The 18,804-nt window shown below is 42.4% G+C and overlaps 1 protein-coding gene across 2 annotated transcripts in view; it reads left to right on the top strand.

Annotated features, from left to right (window-relative positions):
- Nucleotides 1–18,804, top strand: part of TEX2 (testis expressed 2) — a 107,010-nt gene that overhangs the window by 38,350 nt on the left and 49,856 nt on the right. Inside the window, exons 1-2 of one of the 2 annotated variants that reach the window (XM_029211958.1) lie at nt 7,128–7,174; nt 8,679–10,341. In XM_029211958.1, the coding sequence (XP_029067791.1) occupies nt 8,704–10,341 (1,638 nt within the window). In that variant the 5' untranslated portion in view covers nt 7,128–7,174; nt 8,679–8,703. Of the gene's footprint in view, nt 1–7,127; nt 7,175–8,678; nt 10,342–18,804 lie in introns of those variants that run through there. The other variant, XM_029211957.1, reaches the window with a different exon arrangement.

Raw genomic sequence — 18,804 nt, 5'->3', positions numbered from 1 at the left:
TTACACACATATGCATTAATATACAATAGTTGTTTTTCTCTTTCTGACTTACTTCACTCTGTATGACAGACTCTAGGTCCATCCACTTCACTACAAATAACTCAGTTTCATTTCATTTTATGGCTGAGTAATATTCCATTGTATGTATGTGCCACATCTTCTTTATCCATTCATCTGTCGATGGATACTTAGTCCACGTCCTGGCTGTTATAAATAGTGCTGCAATGAACATTGTGTTACATGACTCCTTTTGAATTATGGTTTTCTCAGGATATATGCCCAGTAGTGGGACTGCTGGGTTGTATGGTAGCTCTATTTTTAGTTCTTTAAGGAACCTCCATACTGTTCTCCATAGTGGCTGTATCAGTTTACATTCCCACCAATAGTGCAAGAGGGTTCCCTTTTCTCCACACCCTCTCCAGCATTTATTATTATTGATGATGGCCATTCTGACTGGTGTGAGGTGATACCTCACTGTAGTTTTGATTTGCATTTCTCTAATAGTGATGTTGAGCATCTTTTCATGTGCCTCTTGGCCATCTGTATGTCTTTGTTGGTGAAATGTCTGTTTAGGTCTTCTGCCTGTTTTTTAATTGGGTTGTTTGTTTTTTTGATGTTGAGCTCCATGAGCTGTTCATATATTTTGGAGATTAATCCTTTGTTGCTTCGTTTACAAAAATTTTGTCCCATTCTGAGGGTTGTCTTTCGTCTTTATGGTTTCCTTTGCTGTGCAAAAGCTTTTAAGTTTAATTAGGTCCCAGTTGTTTGTTTTTATTTTCATTACTCTGAAGAGGTGGGTCAAAAAAGATCTTGCTGTGGTTTACGTCATAGAGTGTTTTTCCTATGTTTTCCTCTAAGAGTTTTATAGTGTCCAGTCTTACATTTAGGTCTTTAATCCATTTGGAGTTTATTTTTGTGTATGGTGTTAGATAGTGTTCTAACTTCATTCTTTTACATGTAGCTGTCCAGTTTTCCCAGCAGGCAACTTATTGAAGAGGCTGTCTTTCTCCATTGTATATCCTTGCCTCCTTTGTCATAAATTAGGTGACCATATGTGCGTGGGTTTATCTCTGGGCTTTCTGTCCTGTACCATTAATCTATATTTCTGTTATTGTGCCAGTACCATACTGTCTTGATTACTGTAGCTTTGTAGTATAGTTTGAAGTCGGGGAGCCTGATTCCTCCAGCTCCGTTTTTCTTTCTCAAGATTTCTTTGGCTATTCGGGGTCTTTTGTGTTTCCATACAAATTGTAAAATTTTTTGTTCTAATTCTGTGAAGAACGCCATTGGTAGTTTGATCGAGATTGCATTGAATCTGTAGATTGCTTTGGGTTGTATAGTCATTTTCACAATATTGATTCTTCCAATCCAAGAACATGGTATATTTCTCCATCTGTTTATGTCATCTTTGATTTCTTTCATCGGTGTTTTATAGTTTTCTGAGTACAAGCCTTTTGCCTCCTTAGGTAGGGTTATTCCTAGATATTTTATGCTTTTTGTTGTGACAGTAAATCTGATTGTTTCCTTAATTTCTCTTTCTGATTTTTCATTGTTAGTATATAGGAATGCCAGAGATTTCTGTGCATTAATTTTGTATCTTGCAACCTTACCAAATTCATTGATTAGTTCTAGTAGTTTTCTGGTGGCATCTTTAGGTTTTTCTGCAAACAGTGACAGTTTTACTTCTTCTTTTCCAATTTGTATTCCTTTTATTTCTTTTTCTTCTCTGATTGCCATGGCTAGGACTTCCAAAACTATATTGAACAATAGTGGTGAGAGTGGACATCTGTGTCTTGTTCCTGATCTTAGTGGGAGTACTTTCAGTTGTTCACCATTGAGAGTGATGTTTGGTGTGGGTTTGTCATATATGGCCTTTATTATGTTGAGGTAGGTTCACTCCGTACCCATTTACTGGGGAGTTTTTATCATAAATGGGTGTTGAGTTTTGTCAAAAGCTTTTTCTGCATCTACTGAGATGATCATATGGTTTTCATTCCTTAATTTGTTAATATGGTGTATTATGTTGATTGATTTGTATATATTGAAGAATCCTTGCATTCCTGGGATAAATCCCACTTGTTGATCATGTATGATCTTTTTAATGTGTTGTTGGATTCTGTTTGCTAGTATTTTGTTGAGGATTTTTGCATCTATGTTCATCAGTGATGTTGGTCTGTAATTTTCTTTTTTTGTGATATCTTTGTCTGGTTTTGGTATCAGAGTGATGGTGGCCTCATAGAACGAATTTGGGAATGTTCCTCCCTCTGCAATTTTTTTGGAATAGTTTGAGAAGGATAGGTGTTAGCTCTTCTCTAAATGTTTGATAGAATTCACCCTGTGAAGCCATTGGGTCTTGGACTTTTGTTTGCTGGAAAATTTTTAATTAGTTTCAATTTCATTACTTGTGATAGATCTGTTTATATTTTCTAATTCTTCCTGGTTGAGTCTTGGAAAATTGTACCTTTCCAAGAATTTGTCCATTTCTTCGTGGTTGTCCATTTTATTGGCATATTGTTATTTGTAGTAGTCTCTTATAATCCTTTATATTTCTGCGGTGTCAGTTGTGATTTCTCCTTTTTCATTTCTCCCTTTTTTTCTTGATGAGTGGCTAAAGGTTTATCAATTTTGTTTATCTTCTCAAAGAACCAACTTTTAATTTTATTGATCTTTGCTACTGTTTTCTTCGTTTCTATTTCATTTATTTCTGCTCCGATCTTTATGATTTTTTTCCCTTCTACTGACTTTGGGTTTTATTTGTTCTTCTTTCTCTGGTTGCTTTAGGTGTAAGGTTAGATTGTTTATTTGAGATTTTTCTTGTTTCTTGAGGTGAGATTGAATTGCTATAAACTTCCCCCTTAGAGCTGCTTTTGCTGTGTCCCATAGGTTTTGGGTTGTTGTGTTTTCGTTGTCATTTGTTTCTAGCTATTTGATTTCTTCTTCCTTATTAGAGGCTTTCTCAATCTTAATGAGAGCTATGAACATTTTTACAAGGTATAGTAACTTTAATGGAGAGTTATAGTGAAGACTTTCATCAAGACCCATCGCCAGAACTGTTTGAGATATGCTGCTTCCTTGAAACATACCTGACTAAGGCTAAGGTTTGGAGAGCGTTTGGCTCCAAATAGCTTCCCCCCACCCCCCAAAAGTATGGGAGCATAAATGAATACATTTGCATTTACAGTATTGTCTTAGAACATAACCACATGGTGCTATAAACACTAAAGAACAGTATGAGCTTTTTGAATAGAAATTGTTTTAGTCAGCATGATAAGTAGTTCAAAATATTACGTTATTTCATTCTAAAGTTTTGAATGGTGAAAATTTTTTTAAATTTTTTAATTAAGGTAAATTATACATAACATAAAATTTACCATTCTGTTTTTAAGTGTGCAACTCAGTAGTGTTAAGTATATTCACATTGTTCTGCAACCAATCTACAGACCTTTTTCATCATACAAAACTCTAACTCTATCTCTATTAAAAAACAACCCCCTATTTCCTACTACCCCCAGCCCCTGGTAACTGCCATCCTACTTTCTGTTTATTTGAATTTGACTACTTTAGCTAGCTCACATAAGTGGAATCATACGGTATTCATTTTTTTTGTAACTGGCTTCCTTCACTTAGCTTAATGTCCTCGAAGCTCTCAGATCTAAGTGAGGGCTGTTTTGCTTCTGATTCATCTACTACCAGGTAGATAGATGTAGCCCTTTGGCATTCCAGCTCATTGTGGAACAGTCTCCAGTTACGGCTCCATCTCAGCCAGCCCTGAACTTTGATTTCTGCTCAGGAGATCGATAAAACGAAGGTTCCAATTTGCCAGAATCATCCAATGTTTTGAGGGCAAGAGCGGCTTCTGTAGGGCTCATCCCTCTGGGGTTCTTAACTCCTTTTGGCCTGGTGGTTCCTTACTCAGTTGTTGAAGCTTCAGTGCTTTTCAGATTTTTTTAAAAATATGGATTTCATTGTTAGTTGTTTTCAGTAGAGTGGTGGACCTGATGACGGAGCCTGTTTTCCCAGACACCAGACCTCTGGCTTCAGTTTGTCAATGTTGCCTCTGCCACCCCCATCCATTATGGGGCTGGACGGGGTTAATCTTTAGCACCACTTTGCTCATGACCAAATCAGACTTTTGTTTAAACATACCTCTGGCAGAAAATCATCCTATATGACAATGTGAGCTATAGGCCCTCCCCTCACAAGACTCAAAATCAGTGTTAAAACCCACGGTCTTGTGCTGGTGGCTTTGGAAGGAGACCTGCTGGGTGAGAAATGACCTTTTTTGACATTTCAGTTCCTGAGGGCTTGAGATAAGATTGTCCCTTTTTTTTTTTTTTTTGAGCCTGGTTATAATTGAATTGAGATAGCAGAGGGCAGGAGGCTACTTTTTATGATGCTAGCTTGACAGGTGGATAATGAATTCTTATTTCCCAATCCTGCTAATCACATGCTAGCTGTTGAGAACTCAGCTTTTAGTTCCTGGTAGAGCTGTTCATGCCAGAGCACGGAAGGCAGGTACCAAGGCCAGGACAAGCAATCATAATGAGTGTCCATGACATGCTTGAGGAGGCAGATTGCTGTGGTGGCAAAGGCATCAGGACATGAGTGTCAAAAGCCTGTGTCTAGGGCTTCCCTGGTGGCGCAGTGGTTGAGAGTCCGCCTGCCGATGCAGGGGACACGGGTTCGTGCCCTGGTCTGGGAAGATCCCACATGCCGCGGAGCGGCTGGGCCTGTGAGCCATGGCCGCTGAGCCTGCGCGTCCGGAGCCTGTGCTCCGCAACGGGAGAGGCCACAACAGTGAGAGGCCTGCGTACTGCAAAAAAAAAAAAAGCCCGTGTCTAACCGTCTCCCCGTCCCCTCCTCATTCAGTGCTGTGTCCTTGGACCAACCACGTAAAGTTCCTGGACGACAGTCAGGTACTTTTCCTCTTGACCTTGGCTGTCCTGCAGTGCTGTGACTGTGGGAGGGTCGGTTTTACTGGCCCCAGCCGCCAGCTATTGAAGGATGGAGAGGAGGATGCTTGGAGGACTCCCCAGGAGGAGGAAGGAGTGGCCACTTGATGGTTTATCTAGAACCCAAACCAGGGACTCGAGTTCCAGGACACACAGTTATCCAGCAGTTTGAGTCCTAGAAGCAGTCTTTGTTTATCTGGTCTAACCCCCTCATTTGCAGATAAGCAAACAGGGCCCTAAGATTTTCTTATATTTAAAAAGTAGTAGTGCTGCTCTAGTCTCACGTGGCATCTTTTAGTACAAAACTAGTGAGGTGGAGCTAGACTTCGGTCAGCATGGATTTGAGGGAGGTTACTCTAAACCTCTGAAGGCACTGCCTGAGCCCTGGAGAAAGACATTAGCCATGGTGAGCCAGACTACCTACTCTGGCTGGCTGCCTGGCACCTAGCTCTCTATGGGGCCCAGCTCAGGCCCAATTGGCTGACACAGACCTCTGCGGTCAGGCCACTCAAGATGGCTGTTCTCTTGCTCTCCGTACGTCCCCAGCCCGACCTGCGCCTGCTTCACCCACACTCTACTTACATGACTGACCTTCCTGCATGCTTGCCCCAGGCCTCAGTTAGTCATTGTTCTTATGAAAAGGGCGGTGAGGGGCACGCCCCACTGCTAGTTTCCCTGGTAACCAATGAGCAAACCTGACGTAAGTTCCCCCTATAACTGGCCGTCTTCCGTTCCCCCTGTGAGTGAAGGCTGCTGCCATGTCCTGCCCACCGTCCACCACCCAGGTGGGGTGTTGTGTCAGAACCTTGCTTCGGATATATAAGCTTCCCCATCCGTTAAACCGTTGATGTCTCCGTAGCTGCCTCCAGGGTCTTTCTTCTGTCTTGAAGCGGGGCGAGCACAGGGCTGTAGGCCTGCAGGGTGCAGCCCAACAAGACCTTAAGACAGTCTAGTCAGAGATCAGCAGAGGTCCCTTTAACCGGCAAGCCTAGGGGGCCCGACTATGTGTTGGAGGTTTGGGCAGATGGGCCCCTGATGGCCCTTCCTGGGCAGGTGCTGAGACCACAGGCTCCTGGACACACTGCTGTTTGGCCCTGTGGCCCTGGACTGGGCCTGACTTTGCCTGTGGACTCCCAGGCCATCCCACCCTCAACTATAAAAGAGCCTCTGCACTCTTGCCTTGCTCCTCAGAGGACGACTCACACTGTTCGGCCCCCCAGTCATGCTCTCTGTATGTGCACCTGTGCCTACAGTCACTTTTGCTACCAGTGAAGCAGCCTCAGAGCAGCAGAGCCTTTCAGATCATCCTTTATGTTATTAAAGCAATTTAAATAAAGCTGATTTTTCAGCCTATTGAGAATTATCAAGTACCAAACTTTTAAAATTACCTCTGTAATTTTCTTTTAAAATTACCCTTATAAAAGTAGGTGACAGTTAAATGAAAAATGTGTGTTGCATTTGGTATTTTTCTTCTAAGCCAACAAACCTGTTGGCTTTGAGATAACAGGGAAGGATTGTCCTGGACCCAAGGCTGTGTCTTTCTAGCTTGCTGCCAGCTCCTGGATTTAAATTGCTTTGTCTGATTGATAGAGATCACTCCCTTTTCTTGGATCCAATGGGGATAGGAGAGCCTGAGGGTCATGAATGAGCTTGGGCAAAACTCTGTTGAAAATTTTTTATGAAAGTAATTTCTCTCAAGTATTGATACTGAAATGTGTTGTTTCAGATGTGTCCTTTTGTGTGTCCTTGTTGTGACTGGGCCCTTGAACTGTAATTCTTGTCATCACTGGGTTATTTCCTGTTTCTAGGAAATAGTTTTTCTTGCCCGCCTGCCCCAGGTTCCGCTCCTCCACCAATCCCCTCAACACACACACAGGTTTACCTTTTCTCTTGTTGGTAGTATCAGTTGCTAGCATTTTGAACATGAGTATTTGGTGGAAGACTTAACTATAGGAGTTTTTCAAATTAAAGAAACAAGCAAGGGACTTTGCTGGTGGTCCAGTGGCTAAGACTCTGCACTCCCAATTCAGGGGGCCCGGGTTCGAGCCCTGGTCAGGGAACTAGGTCCCACATGCTGCAACTAAAGATCCCGCATGCTGCTACGAAGATCCTGCGTGCCGCAACTAAGACCCAGCACAGCCAAATAAATAAATATTTTTAAAAAGAAAAAAAAAGAAACAAGCAAGCAACATAATGTTGATTGTCTATGGCAGATTACTTGTGTGAGTATATCATATTGGGTTGTGTACTATCACCTGTAAACATAAACGTAGGGTTTTAGATTTGGAAAGGACTCTTGGTGCCTCATTTAACAGATGAAGATTCTGAGACCCGTAGAGGTCTTGGCTTGTTCAAGGTCCCACAGAATCAGCTGGAAAAGGAGCAAGTATCAGAAGCCCTATTTCCTGGTCCCAAGGCTGCTCTTTCCTCTCTCGCATGATGCCTCTCTCGTACTGGTGGTCTCCCCCGGCTCCCCAACACCCACCCTCCATCCTGAACATGGAGAATAGACCCATGTGTCAGGACACACCATGCCTGTGCTCATCTTCATGGCTTTGTCCCTTCTTTCTAATCACACCCATTTAACCACAACTTACCCCTCAGTTTAAAAGAGCGAGCGGGTGTCCTACCGTCCACGCTGCTCTCACCCTCCTCAGAACGCCTGAAGGTCACTCCTCAAGTGCGTTTTAGCTCCTTTGACGGGGTTTCTTTCCAGATTGTGTTCATTTCCCTCTTGTAGGACCTGTCATGATGCCTTGTTCCCAATAAATGGGCCGTAAGTGAATAGGGGGAGATGTAATGCACTGGGTGTCACAGGGTGCGCTTGGCTTCTTTTGTTTTTCTGCCCAGCTTTTCAGGTGTCTGTTTTCACTCCAGCAACTAAGCTCCTGAAGGGCAGAAAGCATAGCCTCCATGTCTCTTGCCCTAGCTCTTAGCAGAGTTCTCAGTTGGTGGTGGGTTGCAGCATTGAGACTTCATTTTCCTGCCCTTTGATTCTTGGATTCAGTTTAAAATACAAGTTTGCTTTATCTTGAAGCCTCAGAAAATGGCCATGTCTTCATGGCTGCCTAAATACTCTGGCCTTAGGGTACCTACCATTTGGGGAATAAAGAAGCTGACAGATCACAGCAGTTAGTTTACAGATTTCCCTTACCACCCTTGGATACTTTGCTCCTTATATGCAGTGGCAAGATATATGAGCATTGGTGGGAGACGCAAAAGAATTGTTAGGATTGCTGTGAAAATTGCAATGAAAGCAGTAACCCTCCAGGATTAGCTTTTTATAGCTGGAAAACCACTGGTGAAATTTTTATTCCAAGATCCTCAAAATCGCCAGGATGCTGCATTTTAGCCTGTTGGACTTCTGAAGTAATACTGGTAGCAACTGTTGTGCAGGTCTTTGAAGCCTTGCAATATAGAATTACTGATAGAAATGAGCCAGTTAAGAGGGAGGAAATGATGAGTTAGATGTTGTGAAGGAAAACAGATTGTACGGGGTTTATAACACTGGTTTGTAGTTTGCTCATAAAAGAGAATGCCTAACTGGAATTTATCTGATGAAAATTAAACCATTAAACCTGCTCAAGTAAAAACAGTGGCCATCTGCCAAGTAAAAGCATAATCACCATTTAGAAGTGAGCTTCACGTGCATTCCTGTCCACACACGACAGCGTGTCCCGTGGAGAAACTGCTTTCTGACTCCTGGTTTTCTCGCTGTTTTCACAGAGCTTGAGCCCTTGTGAAGCCGGCGATGACAAGTCTGAATGGTCGCCATGCCGAAAAAACCATTGACATGCCAAAACCGTCAACCCCCAGAGTGCACGTGCAGAGGTCCGTGTCCCGAGACACTATCGCCATCCACTTCTCGGCATCCGGGGAGGAGGAGGAGGAAGAGGAGGAGGAGTTCAGGGAGTACCTGGAGGAGGGGCTGGACGACCAAAGCATTGTAACGGGGCTCGAAGCCAAGGAAGACCTGTATTTTGAACCCCGGGGTGGCCATGACCCCGCTGGCCCTGGCGCCCAGCTCATCCTGGCAGACGGACTGTCCGTGTCCCCTGCCATCTTGCCCGTCTCCGAGAACACTGCAAAGCTGCTGGAGCCCCCTCCTGCAGCAGCACAAGTATTAAGCACGGTGCCATTGGCTCTGTCCCCGGGCTTGTCTTCGTCGGGGCCCTTAGCTAGCTCTCCCAGCGTGTCGTCCCTTTCTGAGCAGAAAACCAGTTCTTCCTCCCCGCTGTCCTCGCCTTCCAGGTCTCCCATCCTCCCTTCCAGTGCCTCGTCCTCCACCCTTTCCAGCGCAAAGCCCTTCATGAGCCTCGTGAAGTCCCTGTCGACCGAGGTGGAGCCAAAAGAATCCCCCCACCCGCCACGGCACCGGCACTTGATGAAGACGTTAGTCAAGTCTCTGTCCACCGACACCTCCAGGCAAGAGTCAGATAACGTGTCGTACAAGCCACCCGACTCCAAGCTGAATTTACACCTGTTCAAGCAGTTCACGCAGCCACGAAACACAGGTGGAGATTCCAAAACTGCACCCTCTTCCCCTCTGACGTCGCCTTCCGATACACGCTCCTTTTTTAAAGTTCCCGAAATGGAGGCGAAAATCGAAGACACTAAGCGACGCCTTTCCGAAGTCATATATGACCCTTTTCAGCTTTTTAGTAAAATTATAGGGGAAGAAAGTGGCAGCCATAGGCCCAAAGCCTTATCTTCAAGTGCTTCAGAGCTCTCCAATCTGTCCAGCCTGAACGGTCACTTGGAAAGCAATAACAACTACAGCATCAAGGAGGAGGAGTGTGACTCCGAGGGGGAGGGCTTGGGGAGCGACCCTGGCGTCCCCAGGAGTGACCATCCCCAGTCCTCCGAGGACCCTGTGAGAGAGGCAGAACCGAAGAGTTCTCAGGGGAGCAGTCTGAAGGAGGTAGGCCTGAAGACCGGCTCTCTGGTTCTTGAGAGGTGCTCTCTGTCTGCCTTGGTGAGCAAAGAGGATGAAGAGTTTTGCGAACTGTACACTGAGGACTTTGATTTGGAAACGGAGGGAGAGAGTAGAGCTGAGAGGCTCTCAGAAGTCCCTCTCAAGCCAGAGGTGCTGGCGGACGATGGCACGGCTCTGGACAGTGACCACGAGGTGGACTCGGCCATGCAGCACCCCGAATTGCCCGTGAAGACTCTGGGCTTCTTTGTCATGTGTGTCTATGCGTACCTCATCCTCCCCCTCCCCCAGTACGTGAGTGGACTCTTTCTGGGCATTGGCCTTGGATTCATGACTGCAGTTTGCATGATTTGGTTTTTTACACCACCAAGTGCTCATAAATATCACAGATTACATAAAAATCTACAACACTGGAACCCAAGGTCTCTGGATATCAAAGAACCTGAGATACTGAAGGTAAGCCTCTCCACAGTAGCTGGCTGGCATCTAGCCTCATTTTAGATCTGACTTTATTCTTTTAGTTCATTGTCACAGGTTTTTGCCCAAGCAGTATTTTTAAGACTTTGGGATCTGTTCATTCTCCAGGCACCCAAGAGACTTGTTTGGTAAACCTCATTCTAGTTCAGGTTTTGCCAGTTCACCATGTGGTTTTTCAAGGCTCTCCATGGCTCTGGAGAGTAGCATTTCCATCCAGTTTCCATTCTAGTCTCTCTCTAAATTTGCCAGGGATTTGCTACTTGCTCAGGATTCGTTATAGCTGAGTCTGTTAGGATTAAATATTCTTGAGACCTCGGAGCAGGGTTAAATACTCCTGGAATGCAAGAGAAGGGACAGAGGAAGAGAAGGCAGACTAACGTCAGGGGTGGGCCACTGCTGGCACTACTCTTTGCCCTGCGCACAGCGGGGTCTGGGCTCTAGAAGGAGGCATCACTTTCCCGTGCACGTCAGATCTCAGGATTTGGGCCTCCTGAGGGGCGGCCGAGGCAAACCACTAGGGTGCAGAAAGAAACTACTAGAACTTCCATTTGTGTTTATTTCTGCATATTTAAAAAGTTTCTGGTTGTTGTGTGTTTCACAGTATACACCATATAGAAGTACAGCTGTAGCTTGTATAGGTCATAAGTCATAGGCACATACACACTTCTTTGTATATATATTTTTTAATTTTGGTAAAATACACCTAACAGAATTTACCATCTTAACCATTTTTAAGTGTACAGTTCAGCGGTATTATATTTAATATTCATTCACATTGTTGTACAGCCATCACTACCATCCAGCTTGTAAAACTGAAACTCTAAACCCATTAAACAATAACTCCCTATTTTCCGCTCTGCCTAGCTCCTGGTAACCACCGTTTTACTTTCTGTTTTTTTTATTTTGAATACTCTAAGTATGTCATATTAGTGGAATCACACAGTATTTGTCTTTTTGTGACTGGCTTGTTTCACTTGGAATAATGTCCACAAGGTTCTTACCTGTTGTAGCATATTGCAGAATTTTGTTCCTTTTTTAAGGCTGAATAATATTCCATTGTATGTCTATACTTACTACATTTTGCTTATCCATTCATCTGTTGGTGGACACTGGGTTGTTTCCACATTTTTGCTATTGTGAGTAATGCTGCTATGAATGTGGGTGTATAAACAGGTTTTCAAGACCCTGCTTTCAATTCTTTGGGGTATGTACCCAAAAGTGAAATTGCTGGATCATATGGTAATTCTAATTTTGATATTTTGAGGAACTGCCATACTATTTTCCACAGTGGCTGTACCATTTTACATTCCCACCAATAGTGTACAAGGATTCCAGTTTCTCCACATCTTTGCCAACACTTGTTATTTTGATAATTTTTTTATAATTCAAAGCTTGTTTGGTTTCTCTGTTAATAGGTTTGTCCTCCTCTCTGTTTAAATGAGTGCTCAAAAACTGGCACCATGATCTCTATTTATTACAACACAAAAACGAAAACAAAAACCCCACAACAAAACAAGGGGAAGAACTCTCAGGGTCCAAAATACTGTTTGTCTTGTTTTGTTTTTTAATTTCATAACCTTTTTTCCTTATTTAAAAAAAATGCACTATCAATGTTTAAAAAACCACAGAAAGCCCAAAGGAAAAAGATATTCTTTATCACACTAGTGGGAAGGAATTATAGTTAATATATAATATATACATATATGTAAATATATATTTGGTATATATCCTTGTTTTTTCCTACATTTCTGCATGTATGAGTACATATATCACACACATTCACACTCATGCACTCTTTTTGTTTTGATTTAATAGGATCATATATACAGGCATATCTCAGAGATATTGCAGGTTTGGTTGCAGAGCACCGCAATAAAGCAAAATATTGCAGTAAGGGAGTCACACGAATTTTTGGTTTCCCAGTGCATATAAAAGTTATGTTTACACTATACTGTCCTCTGTTAAGTGTGCAATAGCATTCAGTCTAAAAAAAACAGTGTATATATCTTAATTTAAAAATACTTCATTGCTACACAATATTGTAAATAAACTATACTTCAATAAAATAAATTTTTTTTTAAAGTTATTGCTAAACAATGTTAACCATCACCTGACAATTCCGGGTTGCCACAAACGTTCAATTTGCAAGAAATACAACATCAATGAAGCTTAGTAAAGGGAAACGCAATAAAATGAGATATGCCTGTGTTTTGCAGTTTAGTCTTTTTTTTTTTCCCTTTCACATGGCAATATGTTATGAGACTGTTTCTTTTTTAAGAGAAGCTGGTGCTGAATCTTGAGGCTATGGCACACTTAAGCTTAGCATTAATATAAGAAGTGGAGCAAAAGTGACTCATTATGCATGGTTGCTAAACTTTTTTGATAGGGTAGTGCAGTGACTACCTGAATTACATGCCCTCTAAGGAAGTTAGCGCTAACTTTAGCAAAGAAAAATGGTACTTACATTAACTCCAGTGCCTAATGACTGACTGCAGTATTCAGTTTAAACTGGTTTGAGCTCATAATTATCTTGGGAAGATTTTACTTTTAATCCAGTCAATCTTTAATGCTGAGTCCAATTTACTAAGTAGTCTACTGATTAATCAGGAACTTACTACCTACACAGAGGATGGCAAAGTTATAGCACAGTGTGGTTGTTTTGATTTGATCATTGAAACAGTAAAGGCAGCACTATGATGCTGAGCACCGACAGAGGGCTGAGTGTTGGGTATATTATCTCATTTAATCCTCATCACAACCCTTTTCAGTTAAGTTGTGTGCTCATGAGGACATGAAGGCACAGAGAGGGAAGTTACTTGCCCAAGGTCACATAGCTAGTGAGTAGGGGAGCCATGCAGGACTGACTCTTTCCTTTCTTTCTTTCTTTTTTTTAAGGAAGGTGTTTCGCCCTTGATGCCTGGGATAAATGTGGTTTTTTGTTTCTTTTTTTAATAAATTTATTTATCTTTGGCTGCATTGGGTCTTCGTTGCTGCACGTGGGCTTTTCTCTAGTCACGGCGAGCAGGGGGCTGCTCTTCATTGTGGTACGCAGGCTTCTCATTGCAGTGGCTTCTCTTGTTGTGGAGCATGGGGTCTAGGCGCATGGGCTTCAGTAGTTGTGGCATGCGGGCTCAGTAGTTGTGGCTCACGGGCTCTAGAGCACAGGTTCAGTAGTTGTGGCGCACGGGCTTTGTTGCTCCACGGCATGTGGGATCTTCCCAGACCAGGGCTCGAACCTATGTCTCCTGCATTGGCAGGCGGATTCTTAAACCACTGCACCACCAGGGAAGTCCCGGGCCTTGGTTTCTTTATAAAACGGTTCTGTGAACCTGTTTCTGGGGGGAGTTGAAAGAGTCATTTTTTGAATATGGCTTGATTCCAGGGATTCGTCAGCTGGTTTGAGTTATTTTCTGTGCATCTGATGCTATTTAGTTGGTTTTTTATAAAGGATATGATGCAATTCTTGAGGGCAGGTATGGAAAAAATTTTTAAACATTCATTGCTATAGGAGGCTATAAAACCTCACTCTGTGATAAAACTCTCTAGTACAGAGGCCTAGCCCCTTGATCCTGCATACTTCCTGCCCTAAGTAGACTACATCTGGAAGCCCATGAACCAGTCAGGCGGGGAGCTTGGTACTCGGGACTGTTTTAGGAGACCATGTGATTTTAAACCTCTGAACCATATAAGTTCTCATCGGTGGGCCTAGGCAGTCCTTGCAGCCTGGACTGAGAGTCTGGTTCCTTTATTGGCTTCATAAACAATTCAAGGAGCATTGCAGTTTTGTTTTGTTTTTTTGATGTGCCTTCACATGACAAGGAAACGGGAGGAGAAAAGTAAAGCTTTTCTGTACTTTATCCAGGTGATTTTATTATTCCATCCATACTGCAGACATTTGTGTTTACAAATGACACTGCAGCAGTGATGAGTGTGTGGACTGGTGAGCCAAAAAGACTACTTTGCAGCCAAGTAGTAACTCTTCTCAAAGACTGCTGTGGGGTTGGTTAGGCCTCATGGTACCCTACCACCTCCCCAGTAACCCCACCAATCAGCAGCTCTACTGTCTGGAATAGAAGCTGTCGAAGCCTCTGTGAGGCCAAAGAGCTGTCACAAAGTCCACAGAATAACTCTCAGAACCTTCTCCAAAGCCTGCTTGTTCTTAATGATGGGAATGCATAGCTAATACGAAGCAGCAGTTAGGAGAAAGATGTCGCCACCTGCATTCATAATAAAGTGACATGTGAATGCATGAAAGCCGGGGGAAGACCAAAATGTTAGGAGAAGCTAATGGGACTTACAGCATGGGGGTCTGGGTAAGTTAGCTCCTGGCGGGGCCTTGTTTGTGCCACTGAGTCCAGGGGCGGCATTGTGAGCAACACCCCTAGGTGGTAACCTTCCGGGGGTTTTACTTTGGGTGACTAGCTAGATACCCTGAACTAGGGGCCCTGGGAAAGAATGGGAGAATGAGGCATTTAGAGTCAGCATATTGCACTTGGGATGTTTGCCTTGCTGAGTGTTCTTAAGCAAGTTGGATGCTCTTTCTTTTCCAAGAATGTACTTGTCACATGACCAGGAGTATACAGTCAGTCTCCATATCCTCAGGTTCCCTGTCCCCATACTCAACCAACTGCGGATCAAAAATATTTGGAAAAAAATTCCAGAAAGTTTCAAAAAGCAAAACTTGAATTTGCTGGCAACTATTTGCATAGCGTTTACATTGTATTTACAACCATTTACATAGCATTTACCCTGTCTTAGGTGTTATAAGTAATCTAGAGATGATTTAAAGTATATGGGGTGGGGGCACTTCGCTGGTCCAGTGGGCAGACTGCATGCTGTCAATGCAGGGGGCCCGGGTTTGCTCCCTAGTTGGGGAACTAGATCCTGCACGCATGCTGAAAGTAAGAGCCCGCATGCTGCAGCGAAGATCCCACGTGCTGCAACTAAGGCCTGGCGCAGCCTAAATAAATAAATATTTAAAAAATAATAAAGTATATGGGGGAGGGCTGTGCATAGTTTTTATGCAAATACTACACCATTTTATATGAGGGACTTGAGCATCTGTGGATTTTGGTATCTGCGGGGGTCTTGGAACCAGGCCCCCTTGGATGCTGAGGCACGATTGTATTTAATTCAGTGCCGTTCTTGCACACTAAGTTTCCACATGTCTATAATGAGAAACTTCCTGAAGATTTCAGAAGGTTCTTGGGTTTATGTTTGAGTGTATGACATGTAGTTGTGAATTACATTCATGAGTAAATTCTTTATCTCAGACTTATAAACCACCTGCAGAACACAGCAGTAGGGTGTTGGTTTCAGGAGTGATGATGTGTCTCTTTTTGAAAGATATGGCCTAGAAGGTTGACTAATATTACATTTACACCATTGCAAAACTAACAAATTAATTTTGGAGAACCTTTTTTCCTTAGGTCATGTCATATTTAGATATTTAATAAGAGGGATAGGTTTTTATAATAATTGCATTCCCTAAATACAGGCTGTGGTTTTGACATATAAAAGAATACTTTTTAGGGAGAACATTATCAGTTTTGAGAAGAAATTCTAACTTGTAAGTTTAATCTCAATTTCATGCAATTCTTTCTTTTCAGAAATTAGAGTGAGCAAACTTTAAGGCAAAAACAGCCTCATTACATACAGCCAAAAGAGACTCACTGCATACAGCCAAAAAAGGTTGCTCTTTTTTGGTGTCTTATAATCCCTAATACAATGAGTACAAGAAATAAAAAAAAGTATTTCTTTCCATGTTGTACTTAACTGAAAATATCCTGGCCCTCTAATGGGTCACTTAAGTTTCTGTGTTTGGCATTTATAATCATGGCTATTTCCCAGTGCCCCTTGTTGCTTAGGGGAGTTTGTCGGGTGAGGTGTTTCATTGCAGACACTCTCACTTGCAAGCAGGTACCCCATGTTTTGAGTTGGTTGGAGAAGCAACTGTGGGGAAAATGCTTCCTGAATTACACAGGAGCAATGGTAAGGATGTCAGGTGGCCCCAGCATGATTTTTTTCATCTTTTATTTTTTAATGTTTTATTGTAGGGGATTTCAAGTATACACAAAAGTAGAGAGAAGAGTATAATGAATCCCCATGTATCCAATACTCAGCTTCAACAGTTATCAACATTTTGCCAGTTTTCCTCTTAACCTATTAACTTATGGCATGGCTGAACCGTAATTCTGGTCCACCTATAGGTAACTGCAGTTTGTAGCATCATTTCCTTGGGAAAATGCATCCTGAATTCCAGCTAGCTATTGGAGGACCATCCTTTCTGGTTTTGTTCCAGGTGTCATCTGTGGAGTGAAGAGAGAGGCTGTGAGCATTGTGGGTCTGAGATTTCTCAAATCATGTTTTTTTTGAAAAGTAAAGTATTAATCATGAAAAAATATCAATGCTATATACCATTTCACTTCTAAATTTTATATGTAATGTATAAAGAAGATACAAAATCCATCGAAGATTGTTCTTATTGTGCAATAATTAGCCTTTCGTTTGCCATCCCCCCAAAGACAAGGAGATTGTAAGCAAGATGGCCCCAGGGCATGAGCATGTTGTCATGTTGATGCCCCAGAGGCTCTTGTGAACTCTCTGATTCATTCTGTTTCTCCTTTCAGTGGTCTCCAAAATGGGTTGCTGAAGGCACGATCCAAGAAGAAAATATTAAAGTTTCTTTTTGTATATATTTTTACTCTTTTTATCTATAAGAACGTAAAAAAGCCTTGCTAATATTTAACATACAGATGACCATATGTTGACCTTTGGTCAAAATCCTTGGAAATTATCAAGAAGACTGTTTGAAATACGGATTTACATCCATTATCATTAACAGTGAGCCTCACCCTAAGTATATATATTGAGCCTTGATGTGTCAGCTGAAGATAGTACAAAGCTGTCAGAAAGCCAAAACTAAAAGTTAGTGAAAAGGCTAATTAATTCATTTTTTGCTCTTTATTTCTATTTTTTAATTTTTATAAAAGCTGTATTATATTAGAACATGTATATAATTTATAAGTAAATGTCTACATTCTGAGTATATACTCAAAAAAATTTAACTGACAGGATATGTGATCTAAAGCTGATCTACTAATTTATTTGCTTGCTGATCTATTTTATAATTTCAACACTTGTTAATGTGATTTAATGTTTATCGTGTATTCACATAACTCAGACCTTGATTATTTTATTGGTTCATCTGATATGATGTTGTTTTTCTGTCTAATTTACATGCTTGTTATCTCCTACCTCTACCACTGTCTGCCAGGTCACATACCTGAATTTACAAGGTGCTGCCCTAAAGGATAGGAAAAACTAGGATAAAGGCCATTTTCCCAGGCAGAGACTGTGGCTTAAGCCCTGACTCCAGTGTGTCTGGTGACACTACTGTGAAGGTGACCTTGAAGCAGGCGGTTGGAGGATGTGGATAGTATTGATGCTGGCGCTTTCCTCCTTTAATGGACTTTTTTTTTTAAGATACTGTCTTCAATCAGCATTTATTTTGAATGTTGACTATTTGCTTGAGGCTATCATTCATAGTGTGAGTTCTGTCTGTAGGTCTGTCTTTCATGGGTAAAGTCAAATTAGGATCTAAAGTTCTGTAAAGTTTAGTAGACTGTTCCTGCCGTATTCTCTAAGTCCATGATCTGTGATATTATGTTTTGACTGATGACTCCAGTTCTAAACCATTAACACATCAAAAAGGGTTTGAGCCTGGCAAAGAGAAAGCCCTGCTTATGTTTTAGTTTGGGAGACAAAAGAAAAATAATCACACTTTTGTGTGATTTTTCAGAGATGTTTTTCAGCGGCAAGGGACCTTGGGTCCTGGCTCTGTTCTTATGTTTAGGATTTGCTCCTTCCCTGATAGAGTAGATGAAGGAATGATGCAGGGGATCTGAGTGGCAGGGGCCTTGAGGCCAGCACAACCACGTGACAGGAGGGCGTCAGCCCAGGCACCCCACGCACTGAAGATAGAGAAATCCCCATTGCGTCCTCAGGCCAGAGGGATGGCGCATTTCTCTGGTCACCTCAGCGTCAAGCTGACGAAGAGAGCGTTGGCCTTGACCTCCTGATTGGCACTGTAACTGAAAGTGAGCACAATAATACTTCTTCCAGACTTTATTATTTTGCAAAAGGTTAATTGTAGCTTTTAATCTTTCCAAGTATTAAACGAGTCCCTTTATAGATTGTGGTTTGTACTTTCAGCCAGACATGGCTTCTAAATCTAGCGGAGAATTGAAGAGAAACCCCTGACCTTTTACAACTGGGATCACAGGACCAGTCTGTGGGCCAGACAGCTGCAGCCCAGCTGACTGCAGTCATTGTCCCCCAGCGGCGGGCACTGTCTCTGTTTTGACAGTTCCAGCGTCAGAAAGAAACAAGGCTTGTCTGAGACGCTCTAGTGTGGGTTGAGAGCACCTCTGAGTTCTTTAG

The sequence above is a fragment of the Monodon monoceros genome, unplaced genomic scaffold (assembly GCF_005190385.1).
Source record: "Monodon monoceros isolate NGI ecotype Baffin Bay Population unplaced genomic scaffold, NGI_Narwhal_1 Super_Scaffold_9, whole genome shotgun sequence".
NCBI classification, from domain to species: domain Eukaryota; kingdom Metazoa; phylum Chordata; class Mammalia; order Artiodactyla; family Monodontidae; genus Monodon; species Monodon monoceros.
The sequence above is the reverse complement of the archived record's forward strand: the minus strand, read 5'-3'. Positions and strand labels throughout refer to the sequence as shown.